The sequence below is a fragment of the Camelina sativa genome, chromosome 12, assembly GCF_000633955.1.
Source record: "Camelina sativa cultivar DH55 chromosome 12, Cs, whole genome shotgun sequence".
NCBI classification, from domain to species: Eukaryota; Viridiplantae; Streptophyta; class Magnoliopsida; order Brassicales; family Brassicaceae; genus Camelina; species Camelina sativa.
Genome location: NC_025696.1, coordinates 3287035 through 3305598, shown reverse-complemented (window position 1 = coordinate 3305598; position 18564 = coordinate 3287035). Strand labels below are relative to the sequence as shown.

At 33.5% G+C, this 18564-nt stretch overlaps 4 protein-coding genes and 1 long non-coding RNA gene across 5 annotated transcripts; 3 read left to right on the top strand and 2 right to left on the bottom strand.

The window, feature by feature from the left end:
* On the top strand, positions 834 to 2920 carry LOC104729859. Its single transcript, XR_758349.2, has 3 exons — positions 834 to 1177; positions 1266 to 1363; positions 1938 to 2920. It is a non-coding gene; the product is annotated as an uncharacterized LOC104729859 (long non-coding RNA).
* On the bottom strand, positions 4157 to 6014 carry LOC104729858 (transcription factor bHLH85-like). Its single transcript, XM_010448881.1, has 5 exons — positions 5399 to 6014; positions 4977 to 5279; positions 4765 to 4830; positions 4586 to 4651; positions 4157 to 4507 (listed from the first exon to the last, which is right to left on the bottom strand). Exons 1-5 carry the CDS (start codon positions 5942 to 5944, stop codon positions 4427 to 4429), a joined length of 1062 nt encoding a protein of 353 aa, XP_010447183.1. The 5' UTR covers positions 5945 to 6014; the 3' UTR covers positions 4157 to 4426.
* LOC109128049 (40S ribosomal protein S29) lies at positions 13487 to 14497 on the top strand. The gene is made up of 3 exons (XM_019233748.1): positions 13487 to 13618; positions 14078 to 14177; positions 14282 to 14497. The coding sequence occupies exons 1-3, from the start codon at positions 13557 to 13559 to the stop codon at positions 14288 to 14290; spliced, it is 171 nt and encodes a 56-aa protein (XP_019089293.1). The 5' UTR covers positions 13487 to 13556; the 3' UTR covers positions 14291 to 14497.
* Positions 14814 to 16723, top strand: LOC104729857. The gene is made up of 2 exons (XM_010448880.1): positions 14814 to 14975; positions 15167 to 16723. Exon 2 carries the CDS (start codon positions 15278 to 15280, stop codon positions 16268 to 16270), a length of 993 nt encoding a protein of 330 aa, XP_010447182.1. The 5' UTR covers positions 14814 to 14975; positions 15167 to 15277; the 3' UTR covers positions 16271 to 16723.
* LOC104729856 (PXMP2/4 family protein 4-like) lies at positions 16801 to 18564 on the bottom strand. The gene is made up of 4 exons (XM_010448879.1): positions 18073 to 18564; positions 17496 to 17724; positions 17237 to 17361; positions 16801 to 17101 (listed from the first exon to the last, which is right to left on the bottom strand). The coding sequence occupies exons 1-4, from the start codon at positions 18424 to 18426 to the stop codon at positions 17012 to 17014; spliced, it is 798 nt and encodes a 265-aa protein (XP_010447181.1). The 5' UTR covers positions 18427 to 18564; the 3' UTR covers positions 16801 to 17011.

The following is an 18564-nucleotide window of genomic DNA, read 5'->3' as shown; positions in this document are numbered from 1 at the left end:
TATATAATATTTCTACACTTTATTTTAACTTTCTTGAATAATCAAATTGTAGGATATGAGAAAAACATTAAGACTTGTTCTTACTTCTCACTAATGTATAAATAAATAAATAAATATATATATATATATATATATATATATATTGTAAAAGAAAAAAAGTAATCAAAAAACTTACAATTTTCTGTAGCTGTTACCATCAAAACATAATTCAACCGGTTGACAAAACAATAAAAGAATACAAGAGTACCATGAACCTAAAGTCAACCCGTAATTTAAGATGTGACCAAAAGCCAAAGTCAAAACCTATTTTAATAACTATCACGTCAATTTCACAACTTCTTATAGTCAATTTTACGATTTTGCAACTAACATATGTATTTGTTATATTGATATAACTTATATCTATCAATCTATGTGTCCTAATTGAACTATACTACCTATTATAATATAGTTTAACTTGTATTAAATAGGGCACTAGTTTGTTTAATTTTTGTTGCAACAATTTACTTTTAGTGGTTTAACAAAAAAAAAAAAAAAAAAAATTTACTTTAGTGGCTTCGATTGGTAAACAAAAACTCATGGTGTGGTATACATTTTTAAGGCGGTCAAGAAATAGTAAGAGCATCTCTACTGGGGAGTACTCTATAGGTTACTCTCATATTTCTGTCCCAAAAAAAATTAAAAAATCCTATAATATGGTCTATAATCAGAGAATCGCAGCTCCAGGAGGGAACGGAAGCAACCCATAAGAAACGGCACGTGTCAAATTTTGGTTGGTTTCCGGAAAAATATAAATCCTTTTTTTTTTCATTTTCTTCTCTCTCTTTCCCGACCCTTTCTCTTATCTCTCTCGAGGTTAACGGCGAATCCATCGTCGATTCACCTTAAATGCAGAAAAATCGATTAAACTCGAGGGTTTTGGTATATGACACCGATTTGTTTTCGACTTCCAATCACAATTACTGTCATATCTCGTTCGCTTCTGTTCTCAAGATCCTGAATTTTCTCCAAACTTTCATCGGTGTATCGATCATAATCTACTCGATTTGGATGCTCGATCAATATAACCATCACCTTCCCGCCGTTGAACCTCCTCCGTCTCAGCCTCCGGCGGCTTCATCTCCGGTTTCTTCTTCTTATAATACCTTCTCTTATACTTCAGGAATTGAGATCAACGGTGATTCTTTGAAGATTCTGATCAGTTTCGTATTGGGTATCGTTCTCGGGTCACTGTGATCGTTTAACGTTTTTTTTTTAATTGACAGAAAGGAGTTAGCACTGATCTGAAGCTGTTGTTGGAGCTCTGAATGGAGGACGAGAGCTTGCTGCTACTGCACTCAATGCACCTATGGTTTCTCCTGAGGTGAGCACTGGTTTTTGCTGGTAAAAAGTTTGTTTTAATATGCTTCATCACATTCGAAACTTAGTTCTAAGACGCAAGTATTGTAGCTAGCCGCCTAAGACTGAAAGTAGGACATTGTATCACTACTGAGTTGGCTAGAATTGAAGAAATAATATTGATATCTCTAACATGATAAATCTGGATATTATGAACATTGGACTTTATTTGTTAAACTGATCAACTTTTTACCCTGCAGCCAACAAGTTTTTGTGACAAGCCATCCATAAATGGGATGGTGATGAACCGTGGAAGATATCTCTGTTTTTTTATAGGGGAGTTATGAAAAAGTGGGGTTTGTTTATATAGCTTATGGTGGCTGAAGTTTGCAACTTGATACTTCTGAAACTGAAAATGTCGTGTAGGGTATCTACATTGAACCATGGAAGAGTTGCATGTCTTTAATTTAGGTGTCCTGGATTGAATGAGTTTCATTTGGTTTCATTGCTCTTAGTTCTAGTCAGTTCTTTGTAAAACAAACAAACAGATTTGTTTCGTATGCAGTAGTAAATGTTCATGTGTTTGGTTTGTTTGACAGGACGAGTATGATGTTAAGGACGAGGTAGGGAAATAACAATGTGGGCACAGGTTCTTGTTCTCTTTGGCAAAAAAATGCAGAACAAACACAAATGCAAGCTCTGTTCCAAGAGTTTCTGTAATGGCAGAGCACTTGGTGGTGGTCACATGAAGTCTCACTTGGTCTCATCCCAACCGTCCACTCGGAAGAAACTCGCTGACTCGGTCCATTCATCTTCTTGCTCTTCCTCCGACGGTAAATCTCTCATCCCAATCCTGGACATGTTCTCATCCATAAAAATAGAGTTCTCTCTTGGAATGAACTCATAAATCTCAGTCAATAAATCTCATCCTGCAATTTCTTGAGATGTGAGTCTAACTACTTATTCTCGTGATCTCCTCTCCTGTATATTTATTCATATTATGTAACAACCATCTGATCTTGTTTCTTAATTTTAATCAGCATTTTGCTGATAAGAGATATGTTAATGGTTGCTAGTAGTGAGTTTTCAAGCTACTAGTGTGTTCTGTTTTTAACAAGATGGTTGAGCAGGGGTTCTGTTCTAGTTCCTGTTGTTTAAACAGGTTATTGTGGTGAGTCTACAATGGTATAATCTGTTAGTGAGATTCACTACAAGTTGAATCAAAGTGCTTCAGGTTAGAAGCCAAGATGATTCTGTTCTTTCTGCATATGATTCAAGTAAATTGAAGATGAGGTCGTGAGAGAGAGTTGGAACCATATGGAGCCGCATTATGTAGCACACAATGTAGCTAGAAGGGTGAGCGAAAACATGTAATAGCTTTAGCTTTGGGGAGTGTTTTTTTCATTAGAACATAGGTTGATACAAAGAGTGTTCATGAGTGAGTGATGAGTGAGACACTTGTAATTTGTATCTGTGTTTCTTCTTATAGTGGATTCCGAGCAAGAGTCTCGGCGAGATGTAGGTGGTGTCACATTGACACTACTGAACTTGTTAAATGTGTGTGCTCCCATCTTCTTCTCTACTATTTTCTCTAATCTCTCTATGCTCTGTTCTTTTGCTGCAACAAACAAAAAACCTTCTCTGTTTTGACTTAAGCAATGGTGTGTTGGGGTTCTCTAGTGGAAGGAAGATTTTGCTTAGGTTCTATGTGGATTGCTTTAATTAGTTTAGTATTAAATATATGATTAGTTTATATCTGAGTAACTCTATTGAGTTACTGGAGTAAAGATGGTCTAATACAACTAAAACTGGTAAATAAAAACTAAGATACAAATAAGATGTAGTACAAATTGCAAAAAGAAACAAACTTTTCAAGTTAGCCGTTTAAAGTTTGAATAGACTAAAGTTGTATAATAGTTGTATTAATTTTTCAATAATTATAATTAAGTAGAAATAAAATCAAATATCTGATATTGGTTGCCATGAATATGATTGATTGCGATTATATTCTAGTGGAAAAAGTTGGATATGCTATTCTATCACTTTAATATATTTTGTGCTACTATATAGAAATTTAAAAAACTCATTCAATATCTTTTTATATCATATATTCGAACTCTTTGGCAAGGTATAATTATTTTTTTTTTTATTATTATATATATAATAAGATGGTCTAAACACAGCTAATTGCATGGGAACAATTATATTTTATTTACAAAAATCCGACTGTGGGAAATCAACTGAAATATTCGATTGTAAATAATAAACAATACATAACAATGAATTGGTCTTAATTATTCATGAATACGTGTGAGAATGAACATTTAATTTTGCGGCCGAAGTTCAGAAGTTGCCATACTTCATCCTTATTACAAATGTTCGTGGAGTGAGTGCTTTGATTAATTGTGCATTTTGTTTTCACATCACAGCTTTTTGTGTAAAAGTAGGTTTTTAATCCTAGACAAATTTCGTTGTAATTTTCTATGGAATGAACTTAACGTCAAGGAAAAAAAACGAAAATACAGCTCGAATAGTAAATATCACACAGTAGATATTTCAACAGTAAAATATGAAATCAAAATGTCGTACACTAAATAATTTGACTAAATTAAATTATATGGAATATTTCTTTAATCTAAGTTACATACTTCCATTGTAGAGTTATGCGCACATATTCAAATATTTGCCAAACGTCAGTTTATACCTCTTCATTCGTTAGGTATTTTGACAACATCATATTAAATAAATGGTGGAGCACACATTGAGTTGAAGACAATCAGACGTAAATAAATGTATGAATAGATAACCCCGAAAACAAGAAACATCAATATCTAAAAAGTGATGAAACTATCGCTTATAACTCAATTGAAAAGATGATCATAAGAATTGGAATGTGAGACAAAAAGAAAGTATGTAAAAAAATCGAATGTGACTCTCCATTTCTCTCATATTGAACATCGATCGTACGAGAAATTATAATCGAACTCGTCCGAAGGCGGAGAATATTTAAAAAGGAAAAGAATATTACATTTTTTAATTGGGTATATATAAGAAAAAAAATCCAACTAAAATCACAAATGTGCTTAATTCATCTCGGTGAGCTGAGACCAATGTCCATTCCGTTGAAAGCAATCGGCGCATACATCCATAGATCATCAGAGCTCAATAACTGCATGCGAAATATTAGTTAGATCATTTTCATATACATAACACATGCATGAATGTACAAAAAAGTTTATTTGCATACCTTAATTTGGAGCTGCAAAAATTTGACATAATGAACAGCTTCCTCAAGCATCGTACTGATATCAACCTGTTACGTATTTGAGAAATTATCTTTGTTAAGAATTCTTTATTAAAAAATTATTGTAAAGTAAAATTGCATGTAAAGCATGCACGTTTAACGTTTGCATGATTTTTTTTTACCTTTGTTCCATTAGGGACGAGATTTTGTAAGATCCTTAGTCTCTCGTTAATCCTTTCTCTTCTTTTCTGCAAGACAAAAAGAACACTCGGATTAATTATATATTACACAAAAGAAACATAATTTTAATTTTTGACATTTTATTGTGGTAAAGAAAAAAACTATTTGGGAAATTTATAAACTTTCTAGTTAAGAAATAATAATAATAAATTACCCTTGCGTAAAGGCTTTGAGGGTCGGTGGCTGCACCACGACTGGCTCTTGTTTTGCCATTGAGGTTGAGGGCCTTTGAGGGATCTTCTTCTTTGGAAGAGGAGTCTTCTCCTCCACCGTCTTGATCAGCATAGTTCGATTCTTCCTCCGAACAGAAAGTGGTGCTTGAGTTCTGTCTGCTCATCATTGCCCCATTCTTTTTTTTCTTCAACTTCTCTCCTTCTTCCCCTTCTCCTCCATTGTTATCCCCACTTATATCTATGCTCTTTTGTCCTTTCTTATTCACTCTTGCTCTCTTGTTTTTCTGTGTCCATAGTGAAACCGTTTATATATTAGGCAACTAATTAAGAACTATCTAATTAATTTTGTCTCTCTAACTTGACAATGGGTTATCTAGGGACTTAAAACCGATAAAGGACTTACGTCGTTAGATGTGGCGCGGGATCTCTTTTTGGAGCCGGTGAGGGATTTTTGATGATCAGTAGTAGTCACAGACATCTCAGATTGCAACAAGCTTTCCTCATCATTGCGGTTCTCCACTACGGTTTCCAAAGGCAAAATAGTCTTTCCAGAAGAGTATTTCTCAACTTCGCACTCACTTGTCTCCTCACCAACAAGGTAAGAGTTAGTATTGATGGTCACATCTTCCATCCCAAAGTTCATTGTCTCATTTTGGTTATCTTCCGCCGCGGGTGGAACCAAGGTGTAGTATCCACTGTTCCCAGCGCTGTAGCTGCTGCTCTCCTGAGAGAAGCAGAAGCTACCGGCCTCGGACACCAGGCTAAGGTGGTTTTGTTGAGAACCAAGGTTCCAATACAAGCCTTGGTGGTCACCACCGGCTGTGCCAGAGGATGAGCCTGTGCCAGGATGATCATAGGAGGCGAGGAGTTGGTTCATGAAATCGGCCTCCTCGGTTGCATAAGTGTACATTCCTCCGAGGTTGTTGCTCCATTCTCCCATGGCTTCCATTTTTCTTTTTATGGTTAATTAAGAGATTAGTCTTAATTAAGAATGTTAGTTTTTTTTTTTTTGTGTGTGTTGGAAGTCTTGTGAGAAGTGAGGGAATGATGGAGAAGAGTTGGGAAGTATATATAGAGAACATGAGAGTTAGTGGATAAATGTCAACACAAATGACACCAGTTACAATCATCTTTCTAATTTAAATTTATAAATAACCAAGTCTGGGGATACCATTAGATATTGACAGCTAATTATTGTGGGCTCTACAACTTGGTCATCAAACATAAGTTATATATTTCCGTTTGTCGTATATGACTCTGCATTTCCGTTTGTTCATTGCTTAACATATACTATATGTTAAGTATAAGGTTTTTTTTATTAAAAACTATAGTTGGTTGATATATTAATTCATGACCAATATGAAAAATGGTGAGACATGATGTTGTGGTTGGTATTCACAACATCTTTGGGATAAAATATGGAGGAGCTCATTAGATTTCTCGACTTCGCGATGTCGAATATATTTTAGTTAGCATGCATTAGGTTTCCGTTTTACTAATGCATTCGACTATAGTAAGACCCCATGTGCTTTCTAACTGCGTCAATCCCTTGAGTTTTAATGTTGAGTATAATATCGATTGAATACAATTAAAAGTGTTGGTTCACTTTCAAAAAACTACAATATATATGATACCTATGAACATTTACTTTCCCTCGAAGGACATATATAGTTCGGTTCCCATACAGTTCAACCTGCCATGATATAAGATTTTTTCCTTATTTTAATAGTAAAGTAGTTTTTTTCTCCAATATTCTACATATCTTCAGAATATTCCTATTTTATCGATAAAATATAGGTGTATTATATCTTAATAAAAAATTCTGCATAATGATATATACAACGTATTAAATAATTTTCACTTTACAAAACTAACAAATAATCGATAAACTTTTGAGTCTAAAAAATAGTGGAGATAATTATATATTCCCTGCAAAGATATGTAGATACACGTAGTTGCCTATACGATTACTAAAGAAAACAAACTATATAACTAGAATTACCTATTCCTAAACATTAGGAAAGATAGAGAAATATGTACATATCTCTTTTCTACTTTTACATTTTTTGTTTTTTTATATGTTTGTTGTCAGCTGTGTTTTCCCGAATGATTTAAAATCATGCATAATCTAACTCTATGGAGCTAGACGGCTACATATATGATTCTCGTCTATCGATGATTTAAATCATGTTAAACTAACCTTGAACCAATCAATATTGGTGGATTAGTACGAGAGAAAATGATTGCGTTTGTCAATTTGGGTATCCTCCTGACAATACTTGCCAATTGTATGTTTTATATTATGGAGTATATATCAAAACTGCAATAGAATAAAGAACAGAATATTTCGACAATAAGCGCAATTCACTTTTAGGTCAAGTTGATGCAAAATTAGAAGCTACATTTTGGAAAGCGTGTAATAGTGATTTAAAAACTGCCATGGCTTCGCATAATTGTAATTAATAAATTAAGTTTAGCTACGTATTTTTTTTTGCTTTTGTTCTTATGATATTTATTTGTTCCTACTATCCTTTTCATTTAATATAGTGCTTATAATGAAACTCTAAGAATTCTCAATCTAATTTATAAATGCAATCAAGTAACTAAAAGCTCTTCCAACTAATTTAGACAGTTTTTTGTACACATAGAACATTGATCACATCAAAAGTAATTCATTATATATTATCTAAACATATCGAGAGTTCATTTTTTTTGCTTAAGTTGTCAAGTTCCAAGGATAAATAACTTTGCAGCAGACAAGAGGGTTTATGAGTTGGAGAGAGAGAGAGAGAGAGAGAGAGAGAGAGAGAGAGAGAGAGAGAGAGAGAGAGAGAGAGGTGAAGTGGAGAATCAAGAGACCTGGTTGTTGAACGTGACAGTTTTTGTGTCATAATAATGTTTTTAAAACGAGAGAAAAAGGAATTGAAACTGTGAGTTATTTGGATTAACTAAATAGAGTAATAATTGATTAGGTTGAGTCAACCACTGGACGGCCGGCAGATCGTGCGCGTGGAAAGTCCAAAAGCTCATAAGCCATTCTTATTATAAGGAAGGAAAAAAAAACACACTCTCTTTCAGTTAATGTCTCTTTTCAAACCCCACATAAATTTTAATCTGTTGTTATGAGATTCGAGAAAGTAAAATTTTAAGTACTATTACAAAAGTGGATTAAAAATAACATTCTTGTGTAAATGGAACACTGTCCACCATATTTCATGAATTACAGTATATTCTCCACAACTACAGTTATAACAATCAGGCCCGGCGCTGGAGAGGTGCAAGGAGTGCTTTTGCACCATGTCACAATATTTTGGATAAAATTATAAGGTTTTTAGGCTCTTTAATGTTTCATATTTTGACAAAAAAACCCCAAAATTCTGAAAATCTACAAATAAGACCTTTACATTAAGAAATTTTTTTTTTTGGCACAAGGTGCAAGAAAAGTTTGAGCCGGCCCTGATAACAATGGTGTAATATTTAATATGTGATTTACGTCAGCAGACTATTTGTGACAATTTACTCAGAAAAAATCTATTTTTCACCATCTCTTCCTAAATATTTTTGTAGAGAAACGATTAAAAAAAAAATCTCATATGCATGTTCACATAAGTAGTTTTGTGAAATTTGGACCCAGAAACTATTTGAACTATTTTCCCCCATGATAAAATCATATAAGAAAACGTTCCTAAATAAGTTAATTACCTAAAGCACACTATTGGACATGAGCTAAAGTTGGTTTGTTTTTTAAATAGCTAAGGTGAATATATGACAGTTTCCTAAGAAGATTATAATCGTTAATATCCTAATTAAAATCTCTAACTTAACCTCTTAGGAGTATGCAGGAATCGCCAAAGAGGTTATATGAGCTTTTGGGTGACTGTTTGGGAGCTAAATGACGTCATTAAAATAACAAAAAAAAAAACCCAAATTAATATCGACCCTTATGCATAACTGAATTGTATACAATTACGTACACTTAATCAATTCAAGGTAAACCCGATCTTTAGTTAAGCTAGACAGCTAAGTGTCTGCTTTACGCAATACTAAGAGACAACAATATATATATATATATATATAAACCTTACTGTATAAACTCAGTATCATATATGTGTGTGAATTTATGCAGTAATGCATAATGTTATCAAAGTGGAATGAAAAGTTAAGGATATGCAAAATCCCAAAAAGGATAAGAAATATTTAGAAGTACATATTAATAAGAAACTGACAGAGTTTCGTAAATTGATCTATGAGATTGAGTATGTATGTTCTTTCTTTCTTTTTTTGTTCAAATGAGTATGTATGTTCAATATCATTTAATACATGTACATTACAATAGGTTGCATAAATTTATGTATTTCGTTTTTTTTTTCCTGGATTCCGTTGAATAAAATCTGTGAACAGCTCGAAAGACCAAATCGGGTAATCAGATCTGAAATTTTCTTATACTAATGATTAGATTAAAATCAAATTGCTTTGAACTATTTACTCAGTATTTTTGGGGAGATTACTTTATAAAAGCAATCCTTGCCCGCACGACCAAACATTATTGCATATCAAACAAGTATTTTTTTTCTTTCTGGAAAAAGTATTATTATTATGCTTTATTAGTTACAATTTATTTGTTGGGTAGTTAGCTGGCAATTTGATGCCCCCTCAAGAACTTTTTTTTAAAAACATAAAGCCAAACAATCGACCACTTTTTAATTCATCAAAACATTGTCGTTTCAGTTAACATGGACGCTATTTTGTAATTTTAAACCTAGTTATTTCTTCTTGTTCTTGTGTTTAGTAGTACTATTTTATCGATAATTAATTCTAGAGAACTAATACCGAAAATTAATTGGAAGAATAAAATTAATCTAACAGCTTTGTCTTTTCCAGTTATGAAGAATTTTTTTTCCATTGTTTATCTTGCAGTATCATTTACTCTTATATTTTGTTTCATAAATATTTGTAAAAAAAATCAGATAATTTTTACAATAACAAGGCTAATTATGTGTGTAATTATACGATGTAATTTTGTAAAGTTAAGAATCACTTTAAAATATATTAATATATATATTTTGTATATTTAAAGTAGGAGTTTATTATGTGTGAAAGACTCTAAATCTTTGTAAAACAGGGAAGCATTAAATGACATTAATCCTTATCTTGACTACAAATAGCAGAGAACAAATTTTTATGAAAGAAAATGTTTAAACATGCAACCAGACATGAGTTTATAAATCAGACTTCTCAAATGCTTTATATTTTAAAACCAGAGGAAGAATGAAAGCTACTATAATACTGTCTCAAATACTTACACATTATGTCTAATCGTTATACATCCAAATCACCAAAATGCGGCAAGACTAGTCTACTTTTTTCTTTCTTGTTGTGTGCAACGGTTAGTCTATGAACTATGATCAAGAATATAATTCACATATCGGATAATATACCAAAGTCCGTCACATCTATATAATTAGGCATCATATGTCATAGTTAACTTAACGTACGACGAGAGTAACCCGCCCAGAGTTAGATACTGTACAAATGTGAAATATATTCATAATACACATTGGAAATCTTATACACAACATCACTGAACCTCTTGAGTCTTAAGAAACGTTAATCATTGCCGGTGTCAAACTAGGTGTCTATCCAGCTTCTTTTTTTATTTCCTGAATGTCGACATATCTTTTGACCCGGTCATCGGATTGGTTTACTTTTTTTTTTATAATTATATTGCGTATGAAAACTTTTACTACCTCCAACGTATATAAAGTGAAATGGTGAAAAAATAGCCATCAACTCATTCTTATAGCTAGTTTTGTTTTGTTGCCAACAATCATTCTTATACAGTTATTATATACAGTATAACGCTTTTAATTAGCTCGTTGTCCTTTCCTATTACTACAGATGCAAAACAACACTATTTAACAGAAGTTAGTATATTATGAGGTCATTAGTGAAATCTCCAAGTTTGGAAGTTAGTATATTATGAGGTCATTACGATAATAAGGTAAATGAACTAAAAGAATCCTACCAAACATATAATTAGAGATCAAGGTGCAACGTGTGTCGGATATTCCTCAGCATCATTGTTCATATTAAATTAACAAGTACTTAACCAAAATAACTATTAAACAATATGTGTTATAGACACTTTAAATATATATATTTGTGTGTGCAACAGACACTTTAAATATCGACGTAGATTTTTTGTCGAAACAAATATTTATAGACGTAGACGCAAACCACACGCATATATTAGAAAAAGGATAAACGCAAACCAATATCGAATCATCGGAAAATCACATATGTTAACTGATGAATATATGGCTGATTGGCTGCAGCGTTATGGATGATACTGGAGTAAATAAGCTCCAAATGTTTATACAGGCGCAAAATGTCAATAAAACCGGAGTCTCTTGAACCAAGTAGTTGACCACTTCTTAGAAAAAATGTGATTTTTTCGTCTGATCTTACCGTTTTATATAAAGTTCGCTCTTTAAAAAAACACTAACATCTACTAATAATTATCGTTTGAACACCTAAATAGATTGAAAGAAAATTTGCAAAGAGATACAAACTAATCTCTCTGTTTACAATTAGCAATAAGAGGCAATTATTTGATGTATCTTTATTAAATTTGATTCGGATGACGATTGGTAGGTGAAGAGAATGTCTTTATTCGTTACTCTATATAATAATTGTCATTATACGACCACCCTTTTTGCAAATACTAGACCACCTAATTATATATACTTTATTTTTAACTCTTCTCTTCTTTCTATATGGTTTCCTGATTTGATGATATAAAAGTATACGATTATTTCAGAATCTTTTTAATTTCATATTAAAACGTTTGTTACGGTTTGCGTCCGCCTCGTGCATTCGTCTTCTTCCATTTTATTGACTTCGACGTTTGGTGCATTGATTGATGTAGGACAAAAAACAATATGGCAACAATAGTCTATAGACAACAAGTAAAACTAACATTATTGAATGCATTTAGAAATATGAATATATACATTAGAATAAATTTTTGACCAAATATCATAGAGCAGAGAAATATATGATATATATTCATTTTTCCCCAGGTGAATCTCGGATCAAAACGCAGTTAATCTCCAAATTGTGTATATTAATGTAGCTATTTTTACCAGTTAACCCATCAATCCATCAATTATTATTTTCTAATGAGTTATTAGTTTGATCCAGTTAACCCATCAATTAGTCCAATATCTAAAATTTAGGTTTGTTCTTAAGAGATTTTTTTTCATAATGAAAGAACAGACATTATTTTTAATAATCCTGACATGATTTTAAGTAATTAGTTTAGTAATAGATTGTGACATTCCAGATACATTTAGTACAGTTATTTACTTATTTGACACAAATATTATATTTTTCTTTCCATTTCCAGTTACTTTTAAATGTCTTTTAAAAATGTCTATTTTGGATCTTGAGTTCTTGACAGCATTTTCTTGATAAATAAATGAAGAGATTAACTTCTAAAAACCAAATACATGAAAAATATGCATATACGAAAAAATAATATGGTTCACTTTGGATATTCTTCAGCAATTCGTTCTATACTTTTGACATTGGGTTTTTGTAACCTATTAAATTACAATTGACTTTGTTTTTTTATCACCTATTAAATTAGAAATTGACTTTTGTTCAAGAAATTTTAAAATATTTATTGTTTTAATTTCTGATGTTAACAGGTAATGCAGAAAAATAAGGTGTATTAATCAAATAATCAAATTCACACAAAAAAAAAACTCAGAAATAATAATTCTTACTTGCATAGTGTATTTGTAATTTTGTATTTATTATTTTTATTTTAATATCATTTGGCACCAAAGCTTGATATATGTGACTGTTCCTCGTCCGTTATATATTTCTCTGTCGTTTTCTTAACTTCTTCTTCTCATACTTTGACAGTTTTTGGTTTTTTAAAACAAAATAAAAAGATTTGTAATCGTTTAGGACCAATCATAAATAGTTTGACAACTTTACTGAAATCTTCCCACATTATATGGTTGGGAAGTATTTTCTTAATATAAAATAGAAAAGTCTTTTTACGGGTGAAATATATATTGAGATTATTATTCCTAGTTTCTTATCACTACTCAAGAGTCAAGAGTATGTTCATATTGTAACATTTGAGACTTTGCTATATGTTTTGGATGACAAAAAGATAATTTGATTTATGAAAAAAAACCAACATCATAAGTTAAGATTTTTTGATTATTTTGTAAAATTTATTCTGTAAAATCTCACAATTCATATGATCTACATTCAAGTCCGATATCTAAAAAAAAAACTATGGTAACTACAAAATGGATGAATAATTCTGAGAAATTTGTAGTGGACTTCTCTATCGCTACTTAAATCTTCTACAAATCAAGAGTGGGCCTATACTATACGGCCCAATAATTTCTTTGTTTTTGGTTCCACTCGCAACTTATATATAAACTAACTACGAAAATTAGGGTTTTCAATTTCTATAGAGTGTTGTTTGTCTTCTCGCCGCTCGTCGTCGTCTTCTAGCTTGCAGCTTCTGAGAAATCATGGGTCACTCGAACGTGTGGAACTCACATCCCAAAAAATACGGGCCTGGATCCCGTACCTGGTAATCTCATATTCTTTCTAACTCTTGAGACTCAGATTCGTGTTTCTCTATCCTGAATCTGGTCTTCTATTGCTCGTATTGGTTTGATTAAACTGGTGTTTGGTTTTAGATTGTAATCTTATTCATATCGCATAGATTTCATTATTGAATGCTGTTTACTTTTGATGTTCTGTTACTGTCTTCATGTTGATGTTGTTTTATAACACTTGATTCGAAATAGCCAAACTTGTTTGCTTGAATGATTTAACAAATAATGTCATGATGCTTTTTTTATCTTAAATTGGTTGGTTCAGCAGTTACATGTGTTTGTAAACCACATCAGTTTGCTTTTGTGTTATGAGATTAGTACCCTGTGTTGGTTGTTTCGTTCTGCCATGTTTACTGAGTCATGGTTTATGGTGTTGATTATGTTTGAGGTATCTAATGAAAAGGGTTGGGATGTTGTTGTTGTTTGTGTAGCCGTGTGTGTGGAAACTCGCATGGGTTAATCCGCAAGTATGGTCTCAACTGCTGCAGACAGTGCTTCCGTAGCAACGCCAAGGAAATCGGTTTCATCAAGGTATGTTATATATTACGGTTGATATGATCTTTCATTTATTGTGTGTCTCATTCTCTTTGGAATGTTTTACTAACTCATCTTGTTTTGTTTTCCTTTGTGTGCAGTACCGTTAAAGAAGTCTAATGGTGTTACGCAGAAGCAATTATTTGGTTGGGGTTTTCAACTTTCAAGCTTTAGATATTGTAATGGATTTGATAAATGTTGAACTATTTTGATAAAGCTTTTGAGCTGTTGAATCTTTTGTCTTCTTTTGTTTTATAGCCCAATCTTGTTCCACAATTGCTTCTCATATATAAATTTTGAGTTTTCTCTTTTACCTTTTTGAATTGTGTGTTGATATTACTGTTGGTCGTGCTGGCTTTACCGCTCTATGAACCATTGTAACACTGAATTTTGCAAATGTGTTGAATCACTGTAGATAATGACTCTAGTAGCAATGTGAATCAAAGATAAAAAAAAAAAAAAAAACTATACAGCTGTCCACAGTTAAGGAATGCCAATTTACCACTTATATGACACATATTAAATGGGAAATTTATGAAACAAAATTATTAACATAATCAAATCCTGAAAACAAAGTTATTTAACAAAATTACAGTTTGAAGCTATTTTTGTTTTTTTTCATTTAAACGCACGTGTGGGTCTGTTCGTAGTCCAAACAGGTTCTTCAGTTTCTTCTCTCTCGCGTAAGAAGACGAACAAAAGAAGAAGCGAACATGAGATGATGAAACGAGGGAACTAAACAAAAGTCCCTCTTTGCCTTTAGGGCAGCACAAAGGTGAAGCCTTTTTGAACTGGGTAAGTTTATTCTCTACTCATCTATCTTCTTCACCCTTTGATTCTCCCATTCTCGCGAGATGACCTCCTCTCGCTACTAATTGCGATGCTTGATTTCTTAATTCTAATTCCCTTCTTTCAACTTCTGAATTCCTAATTCACAATTGATTGTTTCGTTACTTCAATTCGTTCTAAAAATCCGATTTTTTCAGGTATGTGTTGAAAAAATTGAGGTTTTTAAGGTTCAGAAGAGAATCTAGGATCTTAAAAATTGAAACTTTACAGATGTGGTATTAAGGGGTTTAGTTTAAAATTGTTGAAGAATGGGATCAGAAGCAGCTCAAGGTTCATCCCGGTTAGATACGTTAGAGATTAAATCCCTTATCTTCCGAGAATTTGGGCATCAAAGAGCTGAGAGTTACTTCCATCAGCTCAGAAGATTCTTCGCTTTGAAGATCACCAAATCTGAATTCGACAAGTTCTTTATCAAGTCCATCGGTAGACAACACATCCATCTCCATAACCGTCTATTACGTTCCATCATCAAGAATGCTAGTGTTGCCAAGTCTCCACCTTCAAGATTTACCAAGAAAGGTGGCAGCTTTGTTAGATTTGGTAATGTGAATACGAAGAACAATCAAAGCCAGAAACTTTATGGTGATTCGAAGTTCAGAGACAGGCCGAGTCCACTTGGGAAGCCTCATTATAGTCTAACTACTACAAACGAGGAGTCTATGTCCAAGGCACAAAGTGCTACTGAATTGCTTTCTCTTGGAAGTAGACCTCCTGTTGAAGTTGCATCTGTGGAGGAAGGAGAAGAGGTTGAACAATTAGCAGGAAGTCCAAGTGTCCAGAGCAAGAGTCCTGTTACTGCTCCGCTTGGTGTTTCCATGAGTCTTAGGAGGAATGGTGCTACTAGAAAGTCTATTTCCAATGTATCTATGTGTAGCAGTAGTTTCAAGACTTGTCAGAGCATTGGTGAACTACCTGATACAAGAACGTTGAGGAGTCGGTTGGAGAGGAGATTGGAGATGGAAGGGATAAAGGTAACTATGGACTCTGTTAGTCTTCTTAATAGCGGATTGGATGCGTTTATGAGAAGACTGATACAGCCTTGTTTGAGTTTGGCTAATACTAGATGTGGGAATGAACAACGGGTAAGAGAGATGAATTACCAGTATACACAGCAAAGCAGAAGGCTTTCATATGTGTCGATGTCAGATTTTTGTGCTGGTATGGAGTTGAATCCTCAGATTCTTGGAGAAGATTGGCCTATACATATGGAGAAGATCTGTTCCCGTTCTTCAGAAAAGTAAAGAGTTAGCAACAAACACCATAGTTTTGATACATAGCATTTGATTTTACTCCATTGAACCTGGAATTTGGGTTTTTGGAGAGAGTGTTCTGGTTTGGTTTGCGCTGTTGAAAAAAGTTACTGAGATGTTTCAAGTTTTATTGGAAGAAGCTATGAAGAGAAGAAAGGTGGGTCTTCTTGGTGTTGTACAAGTTCTTTACAAATAGAAGTGAGATTAAGTAGTAGAGGTTTCGAAGTAAACGCCATTTGTTTAGCTGATTTGTTTTTCTCTCGTATATTTTTCTTTGTTTGCTCTCTCTCATGTAACAAAATTAATAATGAAAGCAAAAAAGAAGTAAGCCAATTTTTTTTGCTTTGTGTGGATATTGCCAATTGTCTTGTCACCATGAGGAAGGAACACAAGGATTCTTCATATATCAATAACACTAAATATAGCACCAGCTTTGACTCTCTACTTTTTGCTTCCTCATACATAGCATTTGTTGTAGTTTACTCTTTCCTTGTTTGCCTTACTCATGTAACAAAAATCAATGAAGAAAAGACTTTGTGTTAAATATCTTAAGGAGTGCAAGACATGTCCAAATGCTTTACATTTTAGTTTGACACTGAGATCTGCAGAGAGGAATCAAAGAATGCTGTGCTTCTTTTAGTAAAAAGCTTCTGAGCTCTATTTCTTCATTTTCTAGATTACATAATCGAATCCCCCGAGTAGAGAAAATTGTGTGCTCCCAAGAGAGCTGTTTCAACTTGTAATGGCAGTTGGCTTCGCACGGCTTGCCATGTAAGTTATGTAGATTGTCCATAGATACGAAAACGAGTTGCTCACAAGAGGCTGTAGACAAAAACAAAAAACAAAAAACAAAGAAACCAGAATTGAGTTAATAACCAAGAGAAATGAAGCAAAAAGGTAAATCAAAGTGAGTCCCCAAAATGAAAATGAAAATTGAAGTAATCAAAGCATACATACCTGTAAATGAACAGGGCAGAACCTGAATGTAACAAAATCACACAAAGGCCAATAGATGACACCGTTTAACATCGTGGGAAGTAGGTCCCTCTTCAATCTAGCAACTATCTCAGAACCGTTTTCACCTGAAAAATTAATTGAAAAAAAGTCAGACTTTGATGTCTGCAAGACAAGCCTAGAGAAACAATGTAACATAACATCAAACAAACTGTTCTATATCAACCCACAAGATTTGTCAACTACAGTTAAAAAAGTTTACCCTGTAAGGCTGCATTAGATGAGAAGAAAACAACATTCATGGCAGGGCCGTAGACCGCCTGTCCCATGGCCATTTTCTTAAACGTTGTGATCAAATCTCGCTTTGGAAACAGTCTTGACATGAGGTTGAACCAATAATGAAGTGTAGGACCTAAGATTAGTAACCCATAACCTGCCATCCTTGCTGTTCTTACCAAATCATAAGAGTCAACAGAATCTTGCGGTATTGTCTGTTGAAACATCAAACATAAACACCAGCTCTAAGTCACATTTATCAACAAAGAAACACAAACAAATCTAACAACTCAATTCACATTAACTCCATCCCCTTATGACACGTTACTGAGAATCAAACTAATCTTTCTCCTATCTCAAATCTCTAAAGCACCAAGGAGATACACTCACTTCTACTATTACAGTTTGTTAGAAACACACAATAAAATCTTAAGACTGAATCAACCAAGATCAAAATTAAGTCTTTGACTCGAAGAACATAAACACAGAACATATAACATCAACTAGTAAACTATGCATTTATTTATAGCTTCTGATTTTTGAATAAAAAGTTAGGAAACTACCTGAGAAGACAAGTCGGCGGCGATGTAAATAAGCGAAGAAGTGACGGATTTGGTAAAAACCGGCCGAGATTTCACCATACTCAAATACCAACCGATGAATCCAGCAGTAGAGACGGTCGAAGAAGAAGAAGAAGACGAGGAAGAGCAGAAACCAGAGACACCTGATGTTTCCTTTTTTGCTTTCCCGAAGAACTGAGGTGTACGAAAATAAGGTCTAGACTGCAACCGCCGTCGGACGTCTCCTCCTATCGGTAAAGGATCAAGCTTTCCGAAAGGATTCGTCGCCGCTGTTCTCTGTAATCGAAAGATCCGAGCTGCGTCGTTGGCAGCGTTTCTAAACAATGCGCCGGTCATTGTCCGTGTATGTTATGATGGCTCCGACTCCGAGAGTTTTGGGGGTTCAGAGGAAAGGGTTTTTATATATAACGGCGGTGGAGAAGCCAAACACAACACAGAGCTCTGTTTTTTTTTTTTAAGTGCCCAAAAATAAAT

Coding starts and splice junctions, on each gene's coding strand:
- LOC104729858 (XM_010448881.1), bottom strand. CDS start 5,944: ATGGAAGCCATGGGAGAATGGAGCAACAACCTCGGAGGAATGTACACT. Junction 4,652..4,764: donor TCGTCCCTAATGGAACAAAG/GTAAAAAAAAAT, acceptor AATACGTAACAG/GTTGATATCAGTACGATGCT. Junction 4,508..4,585: donor TTTTGCAGCTCCAAATTAAG/GTATGCAAATAA, acceptor TTTCGCATGCAG/TTATTGAGCTCTGATGATCT.
- LOC109128049 (XM_019233748.1), top strand. CDS start 13,557: ATGGGTCACTCGAACGTGTGGAACTCACATCCCAAAAAATACGGGCCT. Junction 13,619..14,077: donor GGGCCTGGATCCCGTACCTG/GTAATCTCATAT, acceptor TTGTTTGTGTAG/CCGTGTGTGTGGAAACTCGC.
- LOC104729857 (XM_010448880.1), top strand. CDS start 15,278: ATGGGATCAGAAGCAGCTCAAGGTTCATCCCGGTTAGATACGTTAGAG.
- LOC104729856 (XM_010448879.1), bottom strand. CDS start 18,426: ATGACCGGCGCATTGTTTAGAAACGCTGCCAACGACGCAGCTCGGATC. Junction 17,362..17,495: donor ATCTAATGCAGCCTTACAGG/GTAAACTTTTTT, acceptor TTAATTTTTCAG/GTGAAAACGGTTCTGAGATA. Junction 17,102..17,236: donor TCTGCCCTGTTCATTTACAG/GTATGTATGCTT, acceptor TTTTGTCTACAG/CCTCTTGTGAGCAACTCGTT.